Genomic DNA, 25,518 nt, shown 5'->3' with positions numbered 1-25,518 from the left:
ATATAAACGAAAGCTTTTTTAGTTTTATCTTTTAAAGAGTTTATTCTTAATCTCTTCAGCTAGTGTGGGGCTTGGACTCACATCCCCGAGATCAAGAGTCGCGTGCTCTGCTGACTGAGCCAGCCAGCCACCCCCAACCAGGAGTGCTTTTGAACAAACACATAAAACAAGGTTATGTGTTGATCAGTTGACATGACCAAGTCCCATGTTTCCCCAGATGGCAGCGGCCGGGCAGTCACTAACACTCAGTGCTCACAGTGACTTTGCAGAATGGAACTACCAGGAATAATGAGAACCGGCTGTGTATGTGTCAAATGTGAGCGAGCCTGGGCTTCCAGAGAGTGGTGTTTGCTAATGCAGGGGATTGGACTTGACTGGTGTGTTCCCTGCGAGAACGGTACTTATCTCACTGGGCATCAGGAGCTGAACTCCTCAGTCCCGCTTGGCATGCAAGACCACAGGTGTCACCTGGGAACCGGCACCCCCCCCACCCATCCTTAGGTCTTCCCGAACAGGCTCATCTCCCACCATCTGAAAGGTGCTTTTACAGCACCTCCCCCTTCAGCGAGTAGCTCTCTTAGAGCAGAGAGAGCAGGAGTTCAGGCCAAGCCCTCATGCCCCAGGACTTCACACACCTGCCTTGGTCGCCCTCCCTGTCGCTGGAGCCACTGTCCCCCCACCCCACCCCACCCCCGCCCCAACAACCTCCAGCAGTTCTGGGGTCTCCCATTTGTGGCAACAGAGCAAAGCTCCAGGTTCTCCTGCACCTACCACGCCATTTATCTCCTCCCTTCTCAGCCCAAATCCCAGAGTTCTTCCGCCTCTGCAAGGTTTCACCCCCAAACTGAAAGCCTTCAGTTTCACCACATCCAGCCCGTGGAGGCATCTGCACAGTAGAGAAGCCTGAACTCTCAGCATCTCTGACAGTGCTGCCTCCTGCCTTTCTTCCTGCCTTTCCCTGGCTGGCTTCTCTGCTCAAACTCTAAATGTTTGGGTGACCCAGTGCGCTGCTGTTTGTCATCGACACCCAGGCCCCAGGAGATCTTAACCTGACCCGGGCTTCAAATACCATCCTCGCTGATGTGTTCTGGGTTTGTGGCTTCAGGTTCCCTTTGGAGCCTCAGCCCGGGTCCGTACCCCACTCCCCTCTTGCTCTGCCTCTTTCTGTGCTGTCGGACCTCAGCTTTCCGCCCACCCTGTTCTGTTCCATTCTCTTCCTAGCATCCATCTCGTTTACTGGTCTGTACCCTGCCCCACTAGCACCCCTCCCCTCCCCACCTCAGAGCACCACGAGAGCAAGGACCTGCCTGCTCTGTCCTCTGCTGTACCTCTAGTGCCAGCACAGTGCCCGAGACACCACGGGTGTTCGATAAATGAGGGGTGACTGAGCAGATCTGTGACGGAAAGCAGGCGGGGAAGTTGCTCATACCGGAAAAATGGCCGCTACGGCAGGAAGAGCCTGAACAGGCGCACGTGGTCGTGTCTGCCGGAGGCCACTGGTGCCACGGCCCCGGCCACCGCGGAGCCCACCTCTGACATCTGGACTCCCCGACCGCGCCCCAGAGACCACCTCGTGGCAGCTGGGCATTTGGGACAGGCACCCCAGCAGATTCTGCCACAGGCCCCCCTTCGGAAACACTGGTTTAACCTATCAAGGACTGTTGCTAGCTTACTCTCCTGTTTTCAGCATTAACCCTTCTGGAAAAAGCGTGTTACTTAATTGAGTTAGAGGAGCGATGTTGCTTTTGGGAGTGGGAATATCGCTAAATCAGTTTCGAGGCTGCATGGAAGGAGAGTTGTGAGGACAGGTGTGCCTTCTCCTCCCCCGTGGAAGTTTACTTATGTTTAGTCTTCGGCACACTTGATTAAAGTGAGCTACCGTTACCGTATTTTAATATATTTCAGTCAAGAGAACACCCCGGCGCAAGTCCTGAAGCAGTTTTCTTTTTCCACAGAATACAGCAAATTGTTGAACGTGACTGAAAGCTTAATCTGAAGGTTTCCTGAGTGTACCTGGCTCAGCAGTGGGGACGATGGTGAGCAAGACACAGGCCTTGCCTTTAAGGAGCTCCAGATCTGATAAGACACAGACAAGAAAAAGGTCAGCACAGTTGCACACAGCACAGGGTACAGCGTGGCATGTGACCCAGGCCTCGGGGATGAGGGCAGGTCTGAGCTGAGCTCCTGGGTAGCCCAGTAATGCAGGAGTTCTAAGAAACCAAGCCGAGGAGAAGCAGATGCCCTGTCATGGCCCTCAGTCACTAGGTGAGGGGACTGGAGTTGATCTAAGGCCCCAGGGAAAACTGAAGGGCTCAGTGGGGGCAGGGGAGAGACGGGAATTTTCCACTTTGTAGTGTGCAGATTAGATGGGAAGGGGACAGGTGGAAGGCACTTGCAGTAACACAGTGCAGAGGTGACGAGGGCCTGAATTAGTCTGAGACCTGTGGAGACAAATGGGAGACTTCACAGGACTGGATGGGGATGGGAGTAATCATTAATGACAGATCTGTAATGTCACCAGCTGCGTAGCTGCTGGGACTTCCTGACACAGGTAACCCAGGACGTAGAGCAGGCATGTGAGGGAAGATGGGGAATTCAGCTGTGAGCATGGTGAGGTGGGGGCCCTTGGGCCACGCCCTGCCGGGCTGGGGTGACCATTTGGAGTCAACAGGCTGCCTGGCACAAGGGGAATGGATGAAACCAGTCAGGGGAAAGTGGAGAGACATCCACATCTAGGGGACAGAAAAGGAGGAGACTGCACAGAGGTTTAAAAAAAAAAAAAAAAAAAAAAAAAAAGGGGAGGTCACCAGAACAAGGAAAGAGATGTTTCTAGCTGGAACGACGGGGTCCCAAAGACAGAAAAGGGCACGGCTGACATCTGTCCCAGAGTCAGCACCATGCTGGCAGGCAGCTGCAGAGGGGCCGAGAAGGAGATGGTAAGGACAGGTCACTTGAGAAGTTGGGCGTGAAGTGGAACGTGGTGGAAGGAGAGGTTGCGAGGGCTCAGGCTGAGTCAGAAAGGAGGCTGGGGGCAAAAAGCGGGTCTCAGCAGAGTCCAGGAAGCGAGGTGGTCGGCTGAGGACTGGGTGAGAAAGGGTCAGAAAGTGAGAGATGGGAACTGAAGATCTCATAAGGGGTAGTGACGAGGACTCGGCCATATGGCCAAGGGGACAGAACTGTCCGGACTGGTTACATAGTCCAGGGCAGCTGAGAGGCCCTCTGGATGAGAAGACTCAGGGAAGGGGACAGCAGGGCCACAGTCTTAGCTGAATAAGGGTATGCATTGATGGGGAAGATGAACGCGATAGGCCCCCGGGATGTGCCTCCAAGAATTGGTCTTTTTCAAACTTAGGCCTTGGGCAAGGGAGAAACTTGCCATGGCCAAGCAGCTAGGGAAATCACAGCCCAGACTGTCACCCAGACATCCCAACTGGGTGGCTGGTCCCTGTGGGCCTTTCCCTCACTTCTGTGTAACTCACGCTCAACTACCTGTGCACCTGAGGGGCCCTCCAACTATTAGTATTGTAATTTGTACCACCTTTCAGCATGGTGCCAGCACCTTCCTTACTCATCTAGGCGGGGGGTGGGGGGGGGAGCCATTTTCTGTGTTTGGTTAGGAAATGGACTCTGAAAAGCACAGGTAATTATGACTTAGATTTTCCTTTTGTCCAGACATGCTGGATAGATGTGCTTGAGGGTGGAGGCATCACTGACTAGTACCGAAAGCCTTCTAAAGGATGTGCAGTCAGATCAGACTCCAACGGTGAAAACTTAAGCAAGTGACTCTGTTGTGGAAAGAATGTTCATCTGTGATGCAATTACTCTAGTTTACCAAGTGTCGTCTTCCTGTTTTCCACATCATTTTACAAAGAGCTATTGCTTTTTGAGGATTTTGCCCTGTGAAATTCAGATGATCCCTTTCCTATAGCCATCTATAATGTGTGTGTGTTGATGGGGGAAGGTCGGTAATCAGACCCTGGGATTTCCCTATGCTGTGGTCTGTTTTTAAGTGTCTTCCTGGATTAAAAGGTGTCGTTCTGGCTCTCAGCAATGGCCTCTAAAATGCGCCTTGAGAGATTAATGGATTTGGCCTGACATCCGTTAACCTCTCCTCTTACAATTGTCAGAAAACTTGGACTGGTTGACACGAGTGGAATTTTTCTTTCATTTGGATAAATGTGTCACTGTCAGATGCTGTTGTGACAGATGGAAAAATCCTATGTAGGGCACGCAGGAAGGGCTGTGAGGAAGGACTGTGAGGGGCCCTCTGGCACAGGGGTTGATATGAATCCATCCTGCCTCTTATCGTGTGCACTTCCTGAAAAACGTTCCTGTTTTAGATCTCAGTATAACAGCTTGGTGGAGGTCTATCAGGGGCCCAGCAAGTTGCACCCAGCCTAGGACCCCAAGTGTCTCCCTGGGCCTGTGGGTAGGGGGTGCGGCGGATGACCACCTGACCAGCTCCTGCACACTCTACGGAGTGCCACGGTCCACCCTGGCGAGCGGGTGTGGCTGCCTGAACCCTTACGAAATAGAGCCTCACCTTCCAGCCCTTTACCGCACTCACCTCACACCCACCCGCCCTGTGGCCTGGTAATGGGATACCTGTTCCCTCTCCCCACGGGGCGTGCCCTTCTGGTCTCTCCCCAGCCCTCCACCTGGCCCACAGCCAGTCCTGGGCATCCTTTGCGGCTCACCCTGGGGATTCTGTGCTCCCTTCCTCTACTCAGACCCACGCACTCGGGCCGAGCAGGGCTCACCCTGTCCTGGACCTGTTGTCCAGATCCAGGGACCCAGAGAAGCGCTACCACATAGTCCTGTGTTCCGTCGTCAGGGCCGGGCGCCCGCGCGGCTGGGGGGAAAAGGAAGGGAGGATGGTGAAAGCGAGGGATGCCCAGGCTTCCGGCCCCCTTCGCGGCAGCGCCAATCCGAGTGCACTGTGGCCCACGGCACGCCCGCCGGGGAAACGGGAGAGATGCGCACCTTTTACCGGTTTCCGCTCCCCGGCTTCCGGCCGGGTGGTCCTGGCTAGAACGGATCCCCGAAGCCGGGGTGTAAGGCAGGAGGGGCAGCGAGCCCCGCCCCTCCCCTCCCCTCCCGGCCAGCCAGATCACGTGGTCCGTAGCGCCCCCAAGGGCCAGCCACGTGACGGCGGCTCGCCGTTGCCTTGGCAGCGGCTGCGGTGGCCTGCGGGGGTGGGGCAGCCCGCGGGGGCGGGGCCGGGGAGGGGGGGACCCGGCGGGACGCACGGAAGGAGGGAGGGGGCCTTGCTCAGCGCCCCGGCCGGGCCACGGGGCCACAGGGCAACACGGCCACGCCGCATGCCACAAGCCTGAGTGGGAGCGGAGCCGGCCGGCAGGCAGGGCAGCTCGGTGAGTGCTGGCCGTGGGGGGCGGTTGGCGGAGTGGGGCGGGGGGAGGTACCCCGCCCTGTTGGGGGACCAAAATTGCAATGGGAGACTCGACGCGGGGGAGGGGGTGGGCTTTCTCCTGGGCTGGTTTGGGATGGGGTGGCTGCGGATTTGGAGGGTGGCCAGGTGACCCCAACCCTAAGGGATCCTTGGGAGGAGTGCGGCGCTGAGAAGACTTGGAAGTCCAGAACAGGGGCCGAGTGCGGGTCCTGCTTCTACTGAGGCTTTCCTAGGGGAAGGGACAGAGATACAGGTAGACGCTTCTGGGGGAACCCTGTGGAGGCTGCGGAGGCTCCTGCGCCCCCGCCCCGCGCGGGTGTGACAGAGTCAGACTCGCCATTGCTCATGCCCCAGATGTTTAAAGGAAGTTAGGACAGGCAAACCCCAAACCTGCCGCCTAGAAATGTTTCAGGCAGGCCTGCCAAGGAGAATAAATAGCTCATCTTTAGAGACACCATTATTCTTCAAGAGCTTTTTTTTCTGACTGCTCCTTACATATAAAAAACAAACAAAAAAGCCTCCGTGAAGTTTAGCCAGGAGGGCATCCTTTGAAGCCTCTGTCACCCGACAGAGATGTCAATTTTCATCTTGTCCCACCCCACCGCTACCCCAGCCCAGAGTGTGAGAACTCTGCCTCTCCTGGGGCAGGGGGAGGAGGCCTGGCAGAAGGTAGGACACCTGGACTGGGGCGGTTAGGTGGGATATGAATCCAGTCCAGGCTACTCCTTCAGCAGGAAGTGGCCTCTCTATCTCCAGGACCCACAGGCCTGCCTCAAGACCCACGCTCCAAGCAGACGGACAGCCTGCCCTTCCTTCCACTCCCTGCCACTCAGAGGACATCTGCAGGGCCAAGGCTGCCCGGGCACTACCCAGAGGCCAGTGTCAGCCCTCATGGCCCCCAAAGCCCTCCCTCTCCACCCTCCAACTTGAGCCCAGCCCAGGCCCACTGATGGCCCCTGGGCTTGTCTTTTCACCCTTTGGAGGCAGCCAGGTCCTCCTGCTCCTCCCGGGCAGCCAAACATTTCAGCGGACAGCCACCCAGACCACCCCGACCCCAGGCTGCTGCTCCCTTCACTAGCTCCTTCAAAGCCCCTGCAGCCTGGCACCACCGTGGAGTCCAGCACGGTCACACTGCCTGGGCTGCCTTGGGCTCCACACACTTACCACATCCTGCTTTCCACCTACATTTCCCTGACTCCCTCTGCAGCCAGCCTCCCTGCCACGTCCCTTGCCTCTCAGAACCCTCCCATGAGGGCAGAATCTCGTCTTTGAGGGAGGGTCCCTCTTTGCAAGTACTGCCTTTACTACCTATGCCCTTGGCTCCTGTCCTTGCTCCCTAGCAGGGACCTTCTCCCTGCCCAAAGTTGCTCCTTTGTCCTCACACCCCCTCCACGAAAGCAGCATTTAGCTCATCGGGTGAAAATCCCCCCCTTGTGTTGCTTCCCCACCCAACTCACAGGATCCTCACCGTTTTCATCTCTGATGCCTAAGTACCAAGTGCAGTCTGACCTTAAAGCCCAGTAAGAAGTGTCTTTGGGGTGGAGAATGGAGAGGTGGATACTCTGTGAGGGCAAAGGTTGTGCCTTTCACCCATCCACCTGCCATATGCTGTCTTCCTCATACCTGTTGGCTGGCTTCTGTTATGTATGGATAAAGAAAAGAGGAAAAGTCAATTTCCAAATGATGCCATTCTAAATTATTTGGTGCTAACCAATGGATTAGTTAGTGAGCAACGTTTCTCTTAATTCTCCCCGAAGGAAGCGACGGTCCAGTGATTGAAGAGCTGGAAAGCAATGCTTCTGGCTGCAGACAGGGGCATGGGGCAGTGACCAGGGCTCCCAAGCCAACTTTCCTAGAAACGACCTAGTAATTGGTATCCCCTGGCAGAAATAGGAGAACACAGAACTGTTCCCCAGGGTCCTGTTGGCCAGTAAAAGCTGTACCTCTGCAGCCTAGTGGAGAACAAAGAGGAAGGCACCCCAAAAGAGAGAGCTCTTCTCCACCTCTAGGACCCTCCCATAGAACCCTTTCAGAGATTGGTGTGGATAGATCAAGTTTGGGGCATTTCCACAGCCACTGACCCTGGTAAACACCCCTTCTACCACCTACCCACCCCCAGCTCTGCTCCCTGGGACCTAGAAACACTGATCTGTTTGTAATAGCCTTAAGTTGGATTTTTGTGGGGCCTATGCGGGCCTGAACATACAAGTTCACATCTGATGCCAAGTGAGCTGCGAGGTGCCGATGCCCTTGAAGTCTGCCCTGCAGATTAATTAGAGCCGATCCTGGCGTGCTGCTGCGCGGGCCGGTCCCTTGGGCCACATGAGACCGCCAATCCCCTATTTGGATTAGTGGAGATTTGGGTTTAAATTCACAAGTCTTGACAGATCGGCCCTTCTGATCTTCATTCCGTGTTATTGTCAAACCTGATATCTACCTGGGATGACCGCAGAGGTCTCTGGTCTCCGTTTCTCTGTAACATGTGCTCATGTCAGTTGGTGGATTCAGCTTTTCCTTTTGCTCAGGGTTTCCACCGCAGCCTGGATGTGGCTTTCCCTTCAGTTATATAAACCAAGTATTTTGGGGGGTGAACTGCGCTGATTAAAATTTAAATTGGATTTGAGAAATTAGCTGCTGTTTGGAATTATTATTTTTTTTTTTCTTGTGGTTGGACCCTAGACACTGAAAAGCAGTTTTGAGTCTTTGGGTCTGTTATTTTGTCTAAGAGCCTTGTAAGGGTGGGGATGTCCCCCGTCTGAAGATGCACAAGGTCAGAAAGTTCAGATGTCGTGCTCAAGATCACATGGTAGATTAAAATCCAGGCCTAGCCACTAGGTCCTAGGGTCTCTGTAAATGCTATAGCTCCCTATTCCCTGAGGATAGCAACAGATTGGAAGGTTCCTTAGGTGCTTTGGGGCTGACCTTAGAATTCCATTCACCCACATTTGACTGGAGCCTTTCTAACATAGGGATGGAAGGCCGGATTCTAGCTTTGTGGAGGGAGGCACAGTGGACACTGTGGTGGTTCCTGGAAGTGTACTCCTGACCCTCCTCTCCCACAGATGGGCCCCACGGTCCTGTGTTAGGGATCAGGGTCCCATACTCCCACTACCCCCCAGTGTCAGGTATAGACAGCAGGTCCCAGAGAAGGTCAACTTGCTTGGCTTCTGGCTTTTCCAGGTCCCGGGAACCCTCTGGGATGCCTGAGAGTATCTGCCTCCTGCCCCCAGCCTGGCTCCCACCATGAGCGCCGAGCTCAACGTGCCTGTGGACCCCTCCACTCCTGCCTGCTCTGAACCCGGCCACAAGGGCATGGATTACCGGGACTGGGTCCGCCGCAGCTACCTGGAACTGGTCACGTCCAACCACCACTCTGTGCAGGCGCTCTCCTGGAGGAAGCTCTACCTGAGCAGAGCCAAGCTGAAGGCCTCCAGCCGGACCTCTGCCCTGCTGTCAGGCTTCGCCATGGTGAGTGCAGACACGTGGTGGGGAACACGGCCTGCAAAATGGGCTTTTGCTGTCGAGATCCTATGATGCTTCAGGGAGCAAAGCACTCCCTCTAGGCCCCACTGGCAGACAGGCTGGCTGCCAAGGATGGTCCCCAAGCAGTTACCTGGCAAGGAGGTTGAGAGTAATCAAAGTAGCTTCAGTATGCAGGGAGAGAAGTACCCCCTGTGTGCTCCCACCTTGGGCACCCCTCAAGACTTTGGAAAATCTGAAGGATTTGAGCAGGACTCTTGCAATGATTGGGGTTTGCTCAGTTTGGCCCAACTCAGGACGCAGATGCCCCCCAAATGTGGCCTCTGGGGTGACGAAGCAGAGCCTCTGACCTGACTCCTGGCTGCCAGGCCACTGCCTTCCTTCTGAGTCATTCCCCAGCACAGGAGTCAGTCTTGGGCCAAACTGCGGGCCCTGAGAAGGGCCATGTCACCTGTTGACCTCAAAGTCCCTGACTCACATCCCTTCAGGGAATTGTCCCAGAAGGTGAAGATGCCAGGATTCAGAGTGAGAACGCAGGGAGGGCCACCCCTCTTTCTTCCCCATTGACTGGAAATAATTTTTTTCTTTAAAAAAAAATTTTTTTTTAAATGTTTATTTATTTATTTTTGAGAGTGAGATAGAGAGAGAATGTGAAGGAGGGGCAGAGAAAGAGGGAGACAGAATCCGAAGCAGGCTCCAGTCTCTGAGCTATCAGCACAGAGCCCGACACGGGGCTCGAACTCACGGACCACGAGATCATGACCTGAGCCGAAGTCAAATGCTTAACTGACTGAGCCACCTAGGCACCTCCCCCCCCCCCTTTTTTTTAAAGTTTATTTTTGAGAGAGAGACAGAGAGAGTATTAGGGGAGGGGCAGAGAGAGAGAGGAAAACAGAATCTGAAACAGGCTCCAAGCTCTGAGCTGTCAGCACAGAGCCCGACACCGGGCTCGAACTCTGAACAGTGAGATCATGACCTGAGCTGAAGTCGGATGCTTAACCAACTGAGCCACCCAGGTGCCCCTTTAAAAAATTTTTTTAATGTTTATTTTGAGAGAAAGCAAACATGCAAGCGGGGGAGGGGCAGAGAGGGACAGAATCCCAAGCAGGCTCCATGCTGTCCGTCAGCACAGAGCCCCACTTGGGGATCCATCCCAGAAACCATGAGATCATGACCTGAGCCAATATTAAGAGTCAGACACTTAATTCACAGAGCCACCCAGGCACCCCAGGTCAGTAGTTTAAAGCAAAGGCTTTATTTATGTGTTGTATTGTGTTATTTATTTATTTTTAACATAACACCAAAAGCATAAAATCATATGGTGCACAACTTTGGCATATAGTTATTTTCTTCCTGTGGTTTCCATCACATGCAAAAGATAGAATGTTTTCTCAAGCTTAATTGTACGGAATGCGGGTAAGAAGTTTAAACGACTCTATGAAGGCTTGTTTTCCACATGGCAGAATTATAGTCTCAGGTTAGGTTTGTCTGGCTCGCGCTTGTGTTTTTAACTCTGGAAAACACACTGTGAGAAGTGCTGCGTCATGTGATGCAGTAAGACAGTTTCCTTTGTGCGCGGGGCCCGGGTCTCCGAAGTCACTTCCTGTCTGCAGCCGTCTTCTTAGACCCCCGCCTTCCCAACACTCAGATCTCCAAACTCTGAGAAGCTTCGCGGTCTTCCCCAGCCAACGAAAGGCTCACCCAAGTTGAAGCCTCCCAAACTGCTTGTTTAAAGGCCCTGTGCATAAGGTTCTAAAACCTAGATCGAATTCTGGAGGGCTAGTCTGACACTTACCGGCAGCCCGCAGGGGTACGAAGTGGTCTTAGGTTGAAGATAGTGACCGCAGGCAGAGACCAGGATGGCAGGGCCTGGATGGATCCTGCAGGTTGCTGTCTGTCCTTAGCTCGGCAATGGCAGTCACACTTGCCAGTGATCGGTCGTTCGTTTCTTCAACATTTATGGGGCATCTCCTCTACCAGTAAATGCTTCCTTAAGCAACCTGGGATACACTTCAGAAGCCATGTGGTGCCCTCACCTTCTCTTCTAGAAGGTTCCTCTCATGGGGGCGGCCACGGCCTAATACGCACCGGACATTCAGTGGTAATGGTGAAAACTGGAAAGCAGCAGAACCAGGGGTGGGAAAGCAGCAGTGGGCCCACTAGATTAACACGCCACCTGCAGGCCAGGTAACTATTCAGACTGTGGAGCAGCTTGCGAGAAAAAAGACCAACACAGATCATCGGATAGGATCTCAACAGTGGAAACCATGGCTGAACAAGGGCGGGCCAAGAAAAAGTGAAGAGTCCGTTTGCTACGTGTCCCCGATTAGAATTGCAAAGCTGTTCTTTTGCCCCACAGCGAGCATTTATGCCTAACCTTAAGCCCGTTTGTTCATGTTTATCCTTCTGCTAACACAGAGAGCCAGTGAACCGTGGCCGCCTCATAAAATCTTTGCATAAACACATTGAAAAATGGCCTTTCGGCCTTTTCTCTCCATGAGGCTGAACAAAACTGCTTTCCTACTGCAGGCCCTTTAATTATCTTTGTTTCTTACTTCAATGCCCTCTGTGTTTCACAACGCCTTTTTGTTGAGCCATGTCCTTTGTGGTAATGAGAGCCTGCCCAGGCCACAGGGGTCACTGAGAAAAGACCACCCCCTCAACGCGTGTCCTATGGCAACTGTATGGAGCAGTGGTCAGTTCTGAGTTTCTGTTCAGCTGTGGTCCACTGGCACTGCCGTATCTTCTTTTTACCAACCAAATGTTCCATCTGTGCTGAAAGGATGAGTCTCTCACTCTAGGAGGCAGGACTTGCTAGAAGTTGTGAAGTTGTCTTTCTTGTAAAAATGTAAAAACAGAAGATGGCTCGGATCTAGGAAGCGAACGCAGTGGGTGGAGAAGCCTTCCTCTGCCTTCTCTCTTTCTGCCTCCCTGTCCCCCTTCCTTGACTGGTCTGGTTTCTTACCTGTGGGCACGTGGGGGAAGACCCTTGGTGAGCCCCGGAGTCCTTGCCAGGCCTGGACTGCACCATCCGCTGGGGGTGGTCCACTGTGCTGAGGGGCAGGGGAATGCCAGGCCACAGAGGGAGTTCTCGGTAGCCTGGGTCTGCCCTGGGGGAAGAGGGGGAGGGCCACGTTGCCCGTTGCCGGCCCGTAGTGTGAATGCCCTTTAGGGCCTGTGGTGAGCAAATCCTGCCTGACTGGCTGTAGACATTCACTACTACAGAGCTAGGCTGGGGCTTCTGGTTCCCTCTGTGGGTCTTTTTTCCCTTTTATTTAAAATTAGTTTTGGGGCGCCTGGCTGGTTCAGTTGGTAGAGCATGTGACTCTTGATCTTGGGGTCATGGATTAAAAATTTTTTTTTTTTGTCGGGGGCACCTGGGTGGCTCAGTCAGTTAGGCGTCTGACTCTTGGTTTCGGCTCAGGTCACGATCTCATGGTTCGTGGGTTCGAGCCCCACATTGGGCTCTGCGCTGACAGTGTGGAATCTGCCTGGGATTCTCGCTCTCCCCCTCCCTGTATGTTCCTCCCCCACTTGGGCTTTCTCTCCCTTTTGCTCTGTTCCTTCATCACTTGTGCTCGCTCTCTCAAAATAAATTAATTTTTTTAATTAAAAAAGTGTTTTTTATTTTATCAAAATGAATACGTGCATGCAGTTTAAAACCAAAGTGCTGCTGCAGGGCAGGTAAGCCATCCCAGCAACCCTGGCTGCCCACCCCCCCCCCACCCCCCCACCCCCCCACCCCCCCACCCCCCCCACCCCCCCCCACCCCCCCCACCCCCCCCACCCCCCCCACCCCCCCCACCCCCAGCTGCGGCGCCCTCAGGCTCTTCGTTCTGAAAAACTTTCTCCAGACTGCTGTTTCTCGATTTATCCATCTCAGGCATTACCTATTGGCCCGGGCTTCCTGTGACTGCGGTTGATGACTCAGCTTTTTTCCCAGCCCAGCCCCCTCCCCACAGCCTCCCCCCCCTCACCGTTGCCCTCGTTTTTGTTTCCATTCCTGGCCTTTGAGATGCGGGCTTCTCCCCCGGGGCTTCTAGGGCTGTGAGCTGCACCCTGTGGCCTGTGTGAGGCTGTCTGGGCGTGCACCTCCGAGTCTGGGAACCTGGGGACCCACGGGAGCCTCCATGATTTCTTTTTATTTTTTTATTTATTTTTTTTTTTTTTACTTTTTGAAAGGTTAGCTTTTAGTTTTTGAAAAACAGCCATTGTCTTGCAGCTAAGTCAGCAGCAAAGCCACCTGTTCCCAGGGAAGGGTGGCCTCCTGGGTCAGAGCTCGGTACCCCAGGTACCCCAGGTACACTCTTAGTTCTGGGCTGGGAGGGCCCCCCCGGGGGGTGAGCCCCACCGCCCCCCACCTTGTGCTTTAATCTCCCCTGCATTTTCTGGATTCTTCCTTAGTGAGATGTGTCCTTTAGCTCATCAGAAAACAGGAGAATTGGAAGTATGTGGACAGTGAGGTGGGAGCCCTCTGCCCCGAGTGGGCCCGGCACGGGGAGGTGGGGGGGCGGCTGCGGGCACCCCGGCCCAGCCTCGCCTGCTCTGCGTTGCAGGTGGCCATGGTGGAGGTGCAGCTGGAGACGCAGTACCAGTACCCGCGGCCGCTGCTCATCGCCTTCAGCGCCTGCACCACGGTGCTGGTGGCCGTGCACCTCTTTGCCCTGCTCATCAGCACGTGCATCCTGCCCAACGTGGAGGCCGTGAGCAACATCCACAACCTCAACTCCATCAGCGAGTCCCCGCACGAGCGCATGCACCCCTACATCGAGCTGGCCTGGGGCTTCTCGACCGTGCTGGGGATCCTGCTCTTCCTGGCCGAGGTGGTGCTGCTCTGCTGGATCAAGTTCCTGCCCGTGGACGCGCGGCGCCAGCCCGGCCCCCCGCCCGGCCCCGGCGGCCACACGGGCTGGCAGGCCGCGCTCGTGTCCACCATCATCATGGTGCCCGTAGGTCTCATCTTTGTGGTCTTCACCATCCACTTCTACCGCTCGCTGGTACGCCACAAAACCGAGCGGCATAACCGCGAGATCGAGGAGCTGCACAAGCTCAAGGTGCAGCTGGACGGGCACGAACGCAGCCTGCAGGTCGTGTGAGGGCGCGGCGCCCCGGGCACAGGCCAGCAGCGCCCCTCCCCCCCCCCCCCCCCCCCCCCCCCGGGAGCCAGCAATGAGCTGCTTGCCTTCTGGGGAGCATCACACGGGAACATGGGGCTTCCTGACAAGGCTGCCTAGGCACTGCCAGAAAGTTCCAGACCAGAGTCTCGTCCCTGTCTTCATGTCGGAGAACCTGGCTGGACGATGCTCCCGCAGAAAGTGGAAATCTGTAGTCAAAAGAGAGACTCTGTTGCCAAGAGCTGAGAGAAAAAAAAAAACAAAACGAAAAAACAAAAACCTGAGTCCTTGGGCCTGGGGATTCTCTGCGGCAGGGGACAGGGCTCCAGGCAGCACCCAGGCGTCATGGGCAAGGGCAATCTCAGACACGTGGAACAGGCGGCCAGCAGAGGTGGGAGAGCAAGGGGAGGGCGGAGAGTTTCAGAGAAGGGATTGCCCGGTGACACGTGAGGTGGGTCTCCTGGTGGCTGGGTGTCTGAGGAGATGGGGTACAGACCCACAGCTTTGCCTGGTGGTTTCCTCTGCTGCCCTGGGGGGAATCAGTGGCCTGGCTCACAGGAAGAGGGCAGGAACCTGGAGCACGGGTCTGCTCAGCTGGTGCTGCCGGTGCTCAGCCGGCCATCAGACTTGTCAGGCCCCTGGGAAGACATCCAAGGATGGAGGCCTGCTGGGGCTGGCAAGGCACATCTGTGGGCATCCCGTGTGAAAGGCCCTCTTGAGGAGACTTTTAACTGAGGGGTGCTCTGAGGCACACTGGGCTCAAATTCTCTCTTTCTAGCCAGCCTGGAGCCCAGTCACAATGACCCAACAAAGCCACTGGGTCGGGGAAAGGGCTCAAGTCCAGAGTTCTCCATGTTTGGGCTACAAAATGGCCTTGGAGCCCAAGTCAGCTGCCTCTCCAGGCTATGGCTGCCAAAGTCACTTGCTCAGGAAGCAGAGCCTGCTTCCTGTCTCCCTGCTGCCTTGTGACCCCAGGAGGCGGGAGGGGGCAGCCTGGGGGACTTTCTGTTTAGACAAGGCCATTGGCCGGCCCTGGCCAAATGCGGGTCCCGCTTCTAATGGAAGGCGAATCCCCATATAGTGTTCCCCTGCAGCAACCCCCAGTCCTCCCAGCCCCACGCAGGGGCCCAGCTCCTACACTTCCCGGGCCTTGTGCAGCGTGGGTTCTGCTGTTTTCATTAGACCGTAGCCCATGTTCTTGGGTCATGCACATACATACTACAGCTCAGCTCAGGGGGAAGCATGCCACATCCTGAGCTGCTTTCAAAAACCAGGCTTACCACACTGGCCAACAGCCACCTAGAGAGGGAGACTTTTGTTTTCATAGTCCTCGGACGTCATGCTCTGATGGCATTTCTGTGGACAGCTTACTCTCTGTGGGGTCTGAGTCGCCCACGCCAAGAAATCCTGGCTGGCCTGGCGGAGGTTGCTGGGAATGTGACACACTGTTGAGGACACAAACCTTAACACGTAACCAAAATGCCAAGGGGCTGCCTGGGAGCTGTGCCGAGAATCAACCGTTGTTAAGTCGGGACATTGTGGGAGCCTGGACAAGAGCCTGGCATCTTCCAAAGGGCGTGTTCCTTGCATCCTGCAGATGTCTGTCGTTAATTTGCTTGCTCTCTGGTGCATGTCTGTTCTTTCTTGGGGCCTTGTTGAAAAGGCTTGTCTGGCTTACTGTGTATTTGCTTTGTGTCTGCGTCTCTGTAAGACAGCCACTCTGTCCTGGACAAGACAGGCTGGCTTCTCCCCACGGCTGGGAGTGGGCAGTAGGCCCTTCCTCCAGCCTGGGCCTTTTGAGAGGGGCCATGCTGGCCTCACTGTCCTGGGCCATCTGGTGCCTCCGCCCCAAGTGCACCAGATGTGCCAAGCTCCCAAGACTAGAAAGCACCCCCCGGTTCCAGCTAGGAGCCAGCTGTTAATGCCTGCTCCATGGGCAGAGCCTCGGGCCTGACCGCACAGGGCTACACACTGGGTTACCTGTGACTGGCACGTGGGCAGGAAAGGTGCCACATCTCGTTTTTAACAATGATTGGAAGAGTGTAATTCTTGCTCTCTTTCATCCAGAGCGTTCTCCCAGCTCCCAGAGGCAGGGGGCAAGCAGAGGAATTTCTGTGGGGACAGAGAGGACCATGGTCTGGGGACTGGTGGTCAGCAGGGAACCTTCCTGGTGGCCCCAGAGCTTCTGGGGAGATGGAGGGACCAGCTGCTATTTGGAGCTGCAGACACGACTCAGCGGGGTGGGTTGGGGGGAGGGCAAGGCTCATTACAAACTAGAAAGTCACTTTCTGGAGGCTTAACCTGATTGTGAAGCGTTCCAAGTGCAGCGGCCGCTGGGTGGTGAGGCCACGCAGGCTGCCCCGGAGCCGGCGTGGGCTTGCCCTATTTTCCTCTGAGCGGAGCCTCCCCCACAGGTACGCTGGGGCCCTTTCCAGAGCGGAACACGGTCTCCATTTAATACCTGACCAGAAGTTTCAAAACTCCAGGTGTTTCTATTTTAGAAACTGCGAGGGCAGGACGTATCCTAGTGTCTTCTAGGAAAGCCTGCTGAGGCTAAAACCGCGTGAGCCCGGTGTCGGCGGCTGTTCCGTCTTGCGCTGATTGACTCATTATGCATGACGCTGCGGAGATCACGTGCGGTGTACGTAACCCCCGTCCCGCGTGTGGGTTTTTAAAACAGTTGCCCTGGAGTGAGCTGAATAAACAGGTAAAGCTGTGAAGCCCCTGGCTCTCCCCTAGTGTCTGATGCATCCTGGAAGACTGCTTCTCCTGAAGCCCCTCCTGCCTCTTCCTAATCGCTGGTCACCGGCCATGTGTCTCCCCGGACCAGGGCGGTGGACTTTTCTGGAATGGACAAGTGGGGGGGCCTGGACCCGGGCACATTGCGAAGCTCCCTTCTGGCGGGGCCCCGGGAGAATGGGGCATCTCTGCTGCTTCCCTTCCCCAGCGGGCTCTCCCTTTCCAGAAACACAGCAAGAGACGGCCTCAGGGCTAAGTGCTGAAGGGGTCGGTTTGAAGGTCCCCAGATCCCCCAGTTGAAAACGCTGGGGAGCCGCTGAAGCTGTGGTCTCACGGCGCCTTTTCCATCCCAGGTACCTGTGGCTGCGGGGTCCAGCCAGCCAGGCAGCAGGAATCCCTCCCACAGCCCAGTGACACTCATGAGGAAGCTCCCATTCTGTTTTGAAACTGTTTTCCACGGAGGCCTCCACCTAGGAAAAGATGTCTTGTATTATTTTTAACTTGCAGGCCCTTGAACCTAGCGGCTCCTAGGAATCAGGTGTGCAAAGCAACCAACACTGCTGTATGGACAGGTTCTGCCAGCCGAGGGGGGCCCTGCTGCTGCAGCTCGGGAGGATGACTTCCAAGGCCCCCCGGGTCTAAAGAAGCCTGTGTCCAGCGAGCCCACTCCATGGACCATTTCCCAGTGAGTGCGGCCAACCCATAGAAGGCTCATCGAAGTCTTGACTCATTGCCCCCAGTAGGTGGAGAGGTAGGGTCCACAGAGCCGGGTGTAGGGGCTCAGCGGGGTGAGTGGCACAGGACCGAGCCAGGATTCCTTGTTAGACCCTTTTAGAACCTGCTGAACCCGCTTTCCAACCCCGATGTCTCCAGCGCCCCCACGGTTACTGGGGACGGTACAAACAGGGATATCCATCTCAACAGGGATAACCCGGAGGATGCTTCCTGGACAGAGCTCAGCGTCTCCCAGCCCCCAGCTCCAAACAAGCAAATGGCCCTGAGCTTCCTTAACATCTTTCAAAACAAGCCAGGCTGAGGAGTATCAGCTGAGCTCTCCCTGGCTTACTCTGGAAGACCGTGCAGGAAGCCACCCTCAGAGCGGATGCTTCCACAGGAATACAATCCCATAAGGCTCATCCCTTCCTGTCGCCTGAGACGGTCAGACCATTGCAACAGACACGACTGTCTGCACGACACACGTGTGGTGTTTTGAGAGCACGCTGGCTGCAGAAACGGCCACCTGAAATACAGGGTTACTACCCCTCAGGCAGTGGCTGAACCGCCCAACCTGGCCATCCCCAGCCCCATCCTAGTTGAGGGCGCAAGCAGTGGATGCTTAGGTGGACACACGGAATCTGATGGTCTTCATGGTGTAGTTTCAAGAACAAACCCGATGCAGGGTCACCGGTTTGAACGTGACACGATGCACGTCCCGAGGTGGGCTCTGCGGACTGTGCAGACCAGGTGGACCCGAGGTGCGCTCGGTAGGGCTGGAGGAAGGGCCCACTGTCAGATGTCTGGCAAGCACTGGGTGATTCTGGGGGAAGTGGGCTGCTTTGCTTAGTGGCTCTCCCGGCCCTAACGGGCCTCTCCCCAGCAGGCCTGGGTGTGCAGTTTCCCAGATGTACGTTTCCCGTGGAGCCCTTCATTGGCAGAACACCTTGCAGGCTCCGCGTGCACGGTGTTCCAAGGCCCAGCCTGTCAGGGCAAAGGCCTCACAGGCCCCATGGGGTAGACCCCCCCCCCCCACCCCTCGCCAGCTTGCAAGCCTACTGCGTTGCTCACCGGCAGGCCTACATCTAAATGCCCAGTGCGGGGTCTGGGAGGGTCACGACCTTGGGGAGAAGCTATCCTCTACCCTCCTGCTCCAAGTGAGCTTAGGGAGCCACCCACCCTGCAGCCGGGCTCATATAGCCACTGGAAACTCAGCAGCCTCTCCATGGGTCTCCAGATCAATGCCACTTCACAGTGTGTGGTGGCCAGTGACTCCCCCAACCTGACAGGTGATAGAAGGTTCTAGAATGAAGACCAGTGCCTACCATGAACCTTTCTGGGCTACGATGGGGCCCTGGTTCCGAAGTTTGGCACTGAGCACGTGGCTAGCGAGTATATTTTGTCTCATAAGCAGAAGAGGGCTGGCTGAGCATCCAAGGTGAGCACCCCACAAAACACCAGCGCCAGGAAGCGAACTACACTGCGCCTTCCCCTACTTTTTAACAGCATGGGATGGGGAGGTGGGACCAGACTCTCCGGAGACTTCCCTCTCCTCATTGCATCGCCCACCTCCCTGGGATCAAGCATGACCTGGGCAGAGCCTGGCTCAGAGGCCATCACCAGCTCTGAAGTCGGACATAACTTCAAATGTTCTGTCGATTCTGTTCTCCAACTCACTTCCCAAATGAAAGGACTGGAGAATGGGCTATCAGGGAACTTCATTAAGAGCGAGGGATAAAGGAGAAAACGGTTTCAGGTGGTACCAACGTGTTTAAGCTCAAACGATCCCACTGCCCTCAAACTGTGACAAGCCACACAGGCGGCCGCGGTGCGGGTCAAAGAGGACTGACCCGAGGCGCATTCCCATCACAACCAGCTCCCGGGCAGGGCTCACGCTGTCGTGATGTCAGGGTGCTGAGCAGTCTTCTCTGAAAAGCTAACCGGCTGGGGAGAAAGCCCCTTGTGCTGGGCTTCCCGCCCTTCCGTCCTGGCAGGCAGTCAACTCTGGAGCCGGTGCCCTGGCCAGGCCCAGCGCCAGCTCCGGGCCCCAGGGAGGTGGCTCACATAGGTCTCCCTTGAAAGGAGAGAGAGATCTGCAGGAGTTCCTGCCCCAGTTCTTGCTGCCTCCCGCCGGGACAGAACTCGGCCGACAGCTCCCTGAAGGTGGCGCACACGCGGCGGGCCTCGATGTGTCTGCGGTGGATGGCGTGTTTCCACTGGTGCCGCGCGGCACCCGTGAGCACGAGCAGAGAGCGGCGGGGCAAGGGGACGGCCACCTCCACCTCCTGGCACAGGACGGACCTGCTGGGAGCCATCACACCCTCCACCAAGGCCTCCGGGAAGCCGGATGGGGCCAGACAGAGGAGCAGGCTGCCGGGCGCCTCCCGGGACATGGACAGCACGGTCGGGGACAGGAGGTTGAGGCTCACCAGCCGCTCCCCCCACAGCCAGGCGTCGTCCAGGTGGGGGTCGATGGCCGAGCCCCGCTCAGGGCAGTAGTCCAGGTTACACTGCTCCACGGGCCGGAAGTCCTCCAGGATGGGGTACAGGCCCATCCTCCGCACCACCTCCCGGCTGAAGCTGGGGAGGCCTCTGAAGCCAGCGGTCTTTAGCTTCTGTTTCCTAAAGTTGACTTTGGGGCCATAGTCCTGAAGGGGGCGGACAAAAAAGAAGCAGAGAAGCGTCTTGAGTTTATAGGAATGGCTATCACAGACCAGGGCTGAAGAATCCGATCGCGGCGACCAAGACAAGCAAAACCTCCTGACTCCGTGGAGCAGGATCTTGCTCTCCAGCAGCAGGAGGCCTGCACCAATGACAGACAGACAGCCAACACTCAGACGTTGGTAAACGCTAAGGGAGAAAATAAAGCAGGAAAAGGACGTGATGTGCTCAGGGGGATGTCTTAGACTACATGCCCCCGAAAGCAGAGCTAAAGACAGAAGGCCCATATGCAGGTAGGGTGTTTGGGGACGGGAGACCAAGGGGTCGGGACGTGGGTAGAAGGAGCGGCGAGGGAGGGCGGGCTAGCCCGAGGCGGCCTCATCAAGCTGATCGAAGCTGGGGATCAGAACCACGAGAGAGAAATTAGCACACAGCCCAGGAGTCAAACTCCCAGCTCCACGCCCAGTCCCAAAAACACGGCCATGCAGACACTCGCCACGTGGGCATTCAAAGCAGCACTAGGGCACAATGGCCAGAAGGCGGAAACAACCCAGTGTCCGCAATCGGACAAATGGATGAAGCAGTGGTGGCAGAGCCACACGACGGAGGAGCTGTTTGTCCAGCTGCAAACAGCGTAGCACCGACACAGGCCGACGTTATGGTCAGTGAGAGGAGCCGACGTAAAAGGCCACATGTGATACAATCCCATTTGCATGAAATATCCAGAACAGGCAAATCCAGAAAGAAAGTAGATTAGTGGTTGCCAGGGGACAGGGGAACGGGGAGCGACTGCTAATGGGTACAGGTTGCCTCTGGGGTGATGGGCACGTTCCAGAAGTAAGGCAGTGGAGATGGCTGTGTGACATTATGAATATACCAAAACAAACCGTACGTGTTAAATGGGCAGATTTTACAGTGTGTGGGTTCTATCTAAAAAAAATAACCCCAAAACAAGTGTTAGGGAGGAAGCTTCTAGAATACACCTCAGACCTGTGGCCCAAGGGATGAGCATTTATCCACCGCCTCCTGGCCCCTGCAGTCCCCCTCTAGTGGAGGGGGGCAACGTCTGGTGGAAACATCTTTCTCCTGCCGGCTTTGGCACGACCGAGTGGCTGGGTCCCCCAGGCGGTGGCAGGCTAGAAGGGAGGGCTTGACGCTGGAGCATCTCAGGAGTACCGAGCAGCAGGGGAAGCCCAGGCTGGGGTGGAAGGCCCGGTGGATTTGTAGCAGAGCAGTGAGTCCATCTGAGGGGGCGTCAATGGGGGTCACCTTCCTCTCCAGTGGAAAGTGACAGAAGAGGGGTAAGGGAAGCTCCTGTGGGAATCCCAGTGACAGATCTGGGGGCTGGGACCTAAGGGGGTGGCAGTGGTAGGGGTGCTGTGTTCTCAGATCCCGAGTATGTTTGAAGGAAGAGAGCTGATGGGGATTACCAATGAGACACAGCGAGGAATCTGGAAAGCTCCACGGTTGCCAGCCTGAGCAGATGGAAGCTGGAATTTGCCAAGGTGGGGACACTACAGGGGGGCACGGGGGTGGGGATGAAGACTCAAAGCTCAGTTCAGGTCTGACAAATGGGAGAAGCCGGCCAGAGACACGAACGTGGGAGTCGCAAACACACACTCGTGTCAGAGCCGTGACTCATGGAGCCCGGCGAGGGGGCGTCTGGAAGAGAAGAGGCCCCAGGACTGAGCCTGAAAGTCGGCCACAGGGTTTAGGGCGCAGAGGCCGGGATGGAAGTGCTGAGTACAGTAAGCGGAACAGGAGGAGAGGAGCTGGAGACGGAATAAACAACTCTTCTGAGGAATCGGGCCGCAGAGGAGAGAGCTAGAGCTTACTGGCAGTCTGGTGGAAAAGACCCAATTGAGGCAAAACTAATGTCGGAGAGAGAGGGGAGCAACACCCGCCAGCATCTTCTGAGTCAGAGGGGGCTCGGCGGAGAGCCGGCGGGGGGGGAAAGGGAAGGTTTGGAAGGAGAGCCGCAAAAGGGCCACCTTGGGGGAGGTTGGCATGACCTCCAGAGCAGGACGGCCCAGCTCAGGGTTGGAGAGCCAGGACTGGGAGGCGCCCAGCGAGAGGAGCCAGACTTGACGGGGGCTGTGGTTTAGCGGAAGGAGGATAGCGAGGGACGAAAGGGCACAGGAGCAGCAGAGGAAGTGGTGTGATAACTGGCCAGGCACCGAAGTGGGGACGGAAAAGCCCACAGGAGGGGGAGGGAAGGAGAGAAGGTGGCCGATGGACGGCTCTCAGGTCCTGGCCGACAAGGCTGCAGAAAAGAGGGGCTGTCATTCCTGACAAAGAGGAGGCCCAGGACTCGGAGGCCCAAGTATCTCGAAACGGATGGGGAGAGGACTTCGGTGGGAAGGCGAGCGGCAGCCTTCCAGAAACCCTCTGAGCGGGGCACCAGTCTGCCTTACGGCCCCGCCTCACCGAGTCTGGTGCGTCTGGGGAAGCGGAGCAAGCTGGGCCCTCCTCTGCCCCTCCCTCCGCCCCTCCCTCCAGCACACCCACGCCCCAGCTGCCAGAGCCCCAAGGTCAGAGGAGCTCGCCCCCTAGCGGCCCTGGTGAGGGGGTGTCACGGGTTGTGGCTGCCGAGAGAGGCGCTGGGAGGGAGGTGAGCAAGGCACGGGGCAAGGAGTGTGCAGGGGCCCAGCAGGGTGACTCCTCTCTGACCAGCCAGCCTGGCCCTCCTGGAGTCCCCGGCTCTGGGCCATCCTACCTGCTTCCTCCGTCCAGACTGGGAGAGCTTCCAAGGCTCCCGGTCCATCAGCTGTACCATCTCGACTTCTTCCTCCCGGGTCACGAAGTCCTCTATCAGCGTCACACCAGGGAACGGGAAGGCCCAGCCTTCAAAGTCAGACTCCTCAGCCCCCACGGCCCAGCCAGTGTCAGAGTAGTAAATGAAGCGGTGTGTTTTCTGCAAAAGACAGACGAGGGACCTGGAGCCGCCGAAGCCCTTCCTCACACTGTGTGCGCACCTTCCGGAGGCCCCTTCTTAGGAGCGGCCCCTGCCGAGAGCTTCTCCCTCCCCTGGTGCCACTTTGGGAAGCAGCTGGAGTCCAGACTAGGCTGAGAGAGGCAGTGATGCAGAAGCCCTGCCTGGGGCCCTCTCCTTTGTCACATTCCTCAGCTGTAGGTGGGAAGAGCATCCAGGTAACCATTTTCTGTTCTGTTTTAAAGATGGGGTGACCCAGGATGAATGAAGTTAAGGAACCGGCTGAAGGCTGCACAGCCCAAGGCTGCCCGCGAGTTCACACTGTTCTAGCGTCACTGCGGGGTGTCTCCTGCCCTCCCCAGCGTCTAAAGGAAAGGACCCCGGAGCTGTTCGGAGGGCGAGCACGTTGGACAGCTAGAGGGAGAGGTGGGGAGGACTCCGGGCCCGGCCCTCCTCTGTGGTTGCACAGGCACTGCCTCAATCTCCCTTCGAAGGAGAGAACTTGCCAGTCATCCTGGAGGAGTGCCCGGCTGACCCCCTCCTGCTGCAGTGCCTTCAGAATCTGCCCCAGGTTTTGGCCAGAGACCATCCGGGTCCCAGGCAGCCCCCGGCCAATGACTCAGCGCGGGTCTGGCTTTTCATACCCAACATGGGACTCCTCTACCAGTCAGTCTGCTCCGGAGCTCCCAGCTGGGTTGGCCATGACTTTGTCCCAGCGGTGTGGCAGCACGAAGCCCTCCCTGCCCAATTAATTCTGCTCCCTCCCCTTTTGCATTTCATGGCCGTTGCTACCCACCCCATTGTCCTCTGTCTTCTAGCACTTCACACGGAGGACATGTTACAGTTAGGGAGCCATCCTGGACCTTCTGCTCATCCCACAGACATCAAGTTGAGCAGGTGCTACCCCACAGTGCCCTGTGTCTCCACACCCATGGTCACAGGCAAAGTTCAGACTTTTGGCACTTTTCACGCTTTAATTGCGGTAAGAAAAAAAAAAAGTATATATATGTACACACGCATATGTACATATATGTACACATGTAAGTATATATGTATATATATATGTATATACATAAAACGTATTCACCGCCTTCACCACCAAACCTTCACGTTGTGCACCCATCTCCAGCATTTTTTCATCACGTAAAAGCAAACCTCTGTACCCATTAAACCACAACTCCTCCTTTTCCCCCAGGCCCAGGCACCCATCATTCTACTTTCTGACTCTAAGAATCTGATTACTCTCTGAACCTCATATAAGTGGAATCCTACAACATTTACCCTTTTGTGACTGACATTCCAGTCAGTATAATGACCTCAGGATTCATTCATGTTGTGTCAGAATGCCCTTCCTTTTTAAGGTGCATAATATTCTACTGTACATATTGTGTCACATTTTCTTTATCCACTCATCCACTGATGGATGCTTACATCGCTTCCACTTTTTAGCTACTGGGAATGAGGCTGCTGTGAATGTGGGTGTACAAATCTCTCTTCAAGCGTCTGCTTTCAATTCTTTTGGGTGTATACCCAGAATTGCTGGATCATACAGTAATTCTACTCTGAATTTACTGAGGAATCACCATACTGTTTCCCACTGACCCTTCCAAGCTTTTGCCAGGGACACTGTGACAGTTTCTTCCTTGGCTTCCCAGGCTCCATACTTTCCTATCCTCCCCTCCCCCTCCCAGGATCTTTCTAAAACTCACGTGTTAACTTCCTTTAAAACCCTCAGCAGCTCTCCATGGCCCTCGGGACAAATCCAGGCTATCCAGCAGCCACACACAGAGCCCTCTGTGATCAGGCCCCACTGACCACCCCCCAAGCATCACCCTCCTTCCAAACACACGCACCTACCCCAGGCCTTTATCTAAGCAGCTCCCCCAGTGGAAATGTCCTCGCCCACCTCAAAGGTTCTAAGTACTTTTTCATTAATTAACTGTAATTAATTTCCTCCTTGCCCACTTCTGCCCAACGGTTTCTAGGACCTTCGCCTTGCCTGGTTTTCGGCATCCTTTCCTCTTTCCGGTTCGTCTCCCCACTCCGTGAAGCTCCTGGCCCCACGGGGGTTACGTGGAGGTCCGCTGTCACACTACCCCCCACCCCCAGGGCTCAGAGGGGAGTTGCAGTCAGATGGCACCCACTCCAGCCCCTTCCCCAATCCAAACCCCCCTCAAAGCACTCATCTGATCCTGCAACGCCCCCACGGCGAGGGTCTCTGACACGGGTTGAACCGGGGCCCATCTTCGTCGCCAGTTTGGGCCTCAGTTTCCCTATCTGAAGAAGGGAGTTATGGCACGGCCCCTCCCCCAACCCTCACCTGCGGGGGGTGCTGCCAGGGCGGGTCACCTCCGCGCTGCCGCTCGCAGATCAGACAGGTCCGGATGCCCTTGCAGCCGCATTCCCGGAGGACTTCGGGGGCCGCCACCGCCGCAGCCGCCATCGCCGCGTCCTGGCGGCCAAAGCGC

At 56.2% G+C, this 25,518-nt stretch overlaps 2 protein-coding genes and 1 long non-coding RNA gene across 3 annotated transcripts in view; 2 read left to right on the top strand and 1 right to left on the bottom strand.

Annotated features, from left to right (window-relative positions):
* LOC115504445 overlaps positions 1-21,490 on the top strand; it is a 24,231-nt gene extending 2,741 nt beyond the window's left edge. Inside the window, exon 3 of the long non-coding RNA XR_003965699.1 lies at positions 21,281-21,490. This is a non-coding gene — a long non-coding RNA (uncharacterized LOC115504445). The remainder of the gene's footprint in view (positions 1-21,280) is intronic.
* Positions 5,049-16,724, top strand: ORAI2 (ORAI calcium release-activated calcium modulator 2). Its single transcript, XM_030301427.2, has 3 exons — positions 5,049-5,372; positions 8,591-8,878; positions 13,447-16,724. The coding sequence occupies exons 2-3, from the start codon at positions 8,654-8,656 to the stop codon at positions 13,984-13,986; spliced, it is 765 nt and encodes a 254-aa protein (XP_030157287.1). The 5' UTR covers positions 5,049-5,372; positions 8,591-8,653; the 3' UTR covers positions 13,987-16,724.
* Positions 19,159-25,518, bottom strand: ALKBH4 (alkB homolog 4, lysine demethylase). Its single transcript, XM_030301426.1, has 3 exons — positions 25,371-25,518; positions 22,835-23,032; positions 19,159-20,105 (listed from the first exon to the last, which is right to left on the bottom strand). The coding sequence occupies exons 1-3, from the start codon at positions 25,491-25,493 to the stop codon at positions 19,518-19,520; spliced, it is 909 nt and encodes a 302-aa protein (XP_030157286.1). The 5' UTR covers positions 25,494-25,518; the 3' UTR covers positions 19,159-19,517.

Source organism: Lynx canadensis, chromosome E3 (assembly GCF_007474595.2).
Source record: "Lynx canadensis isolate LIC74 chromosome E3, mLynCan4.pri.v2, whole genome shotgun sequence".
In the NCBI taxonomy this organism is placed as follows: Eukaryota; Metazoa; Chordata; class Mammalia; order Carnivora; family Felidae; genus Lynx; species Lynx canadensis.
This window is presented reverse-complemented; position numbering and strand designations above follow the sequence as displayed.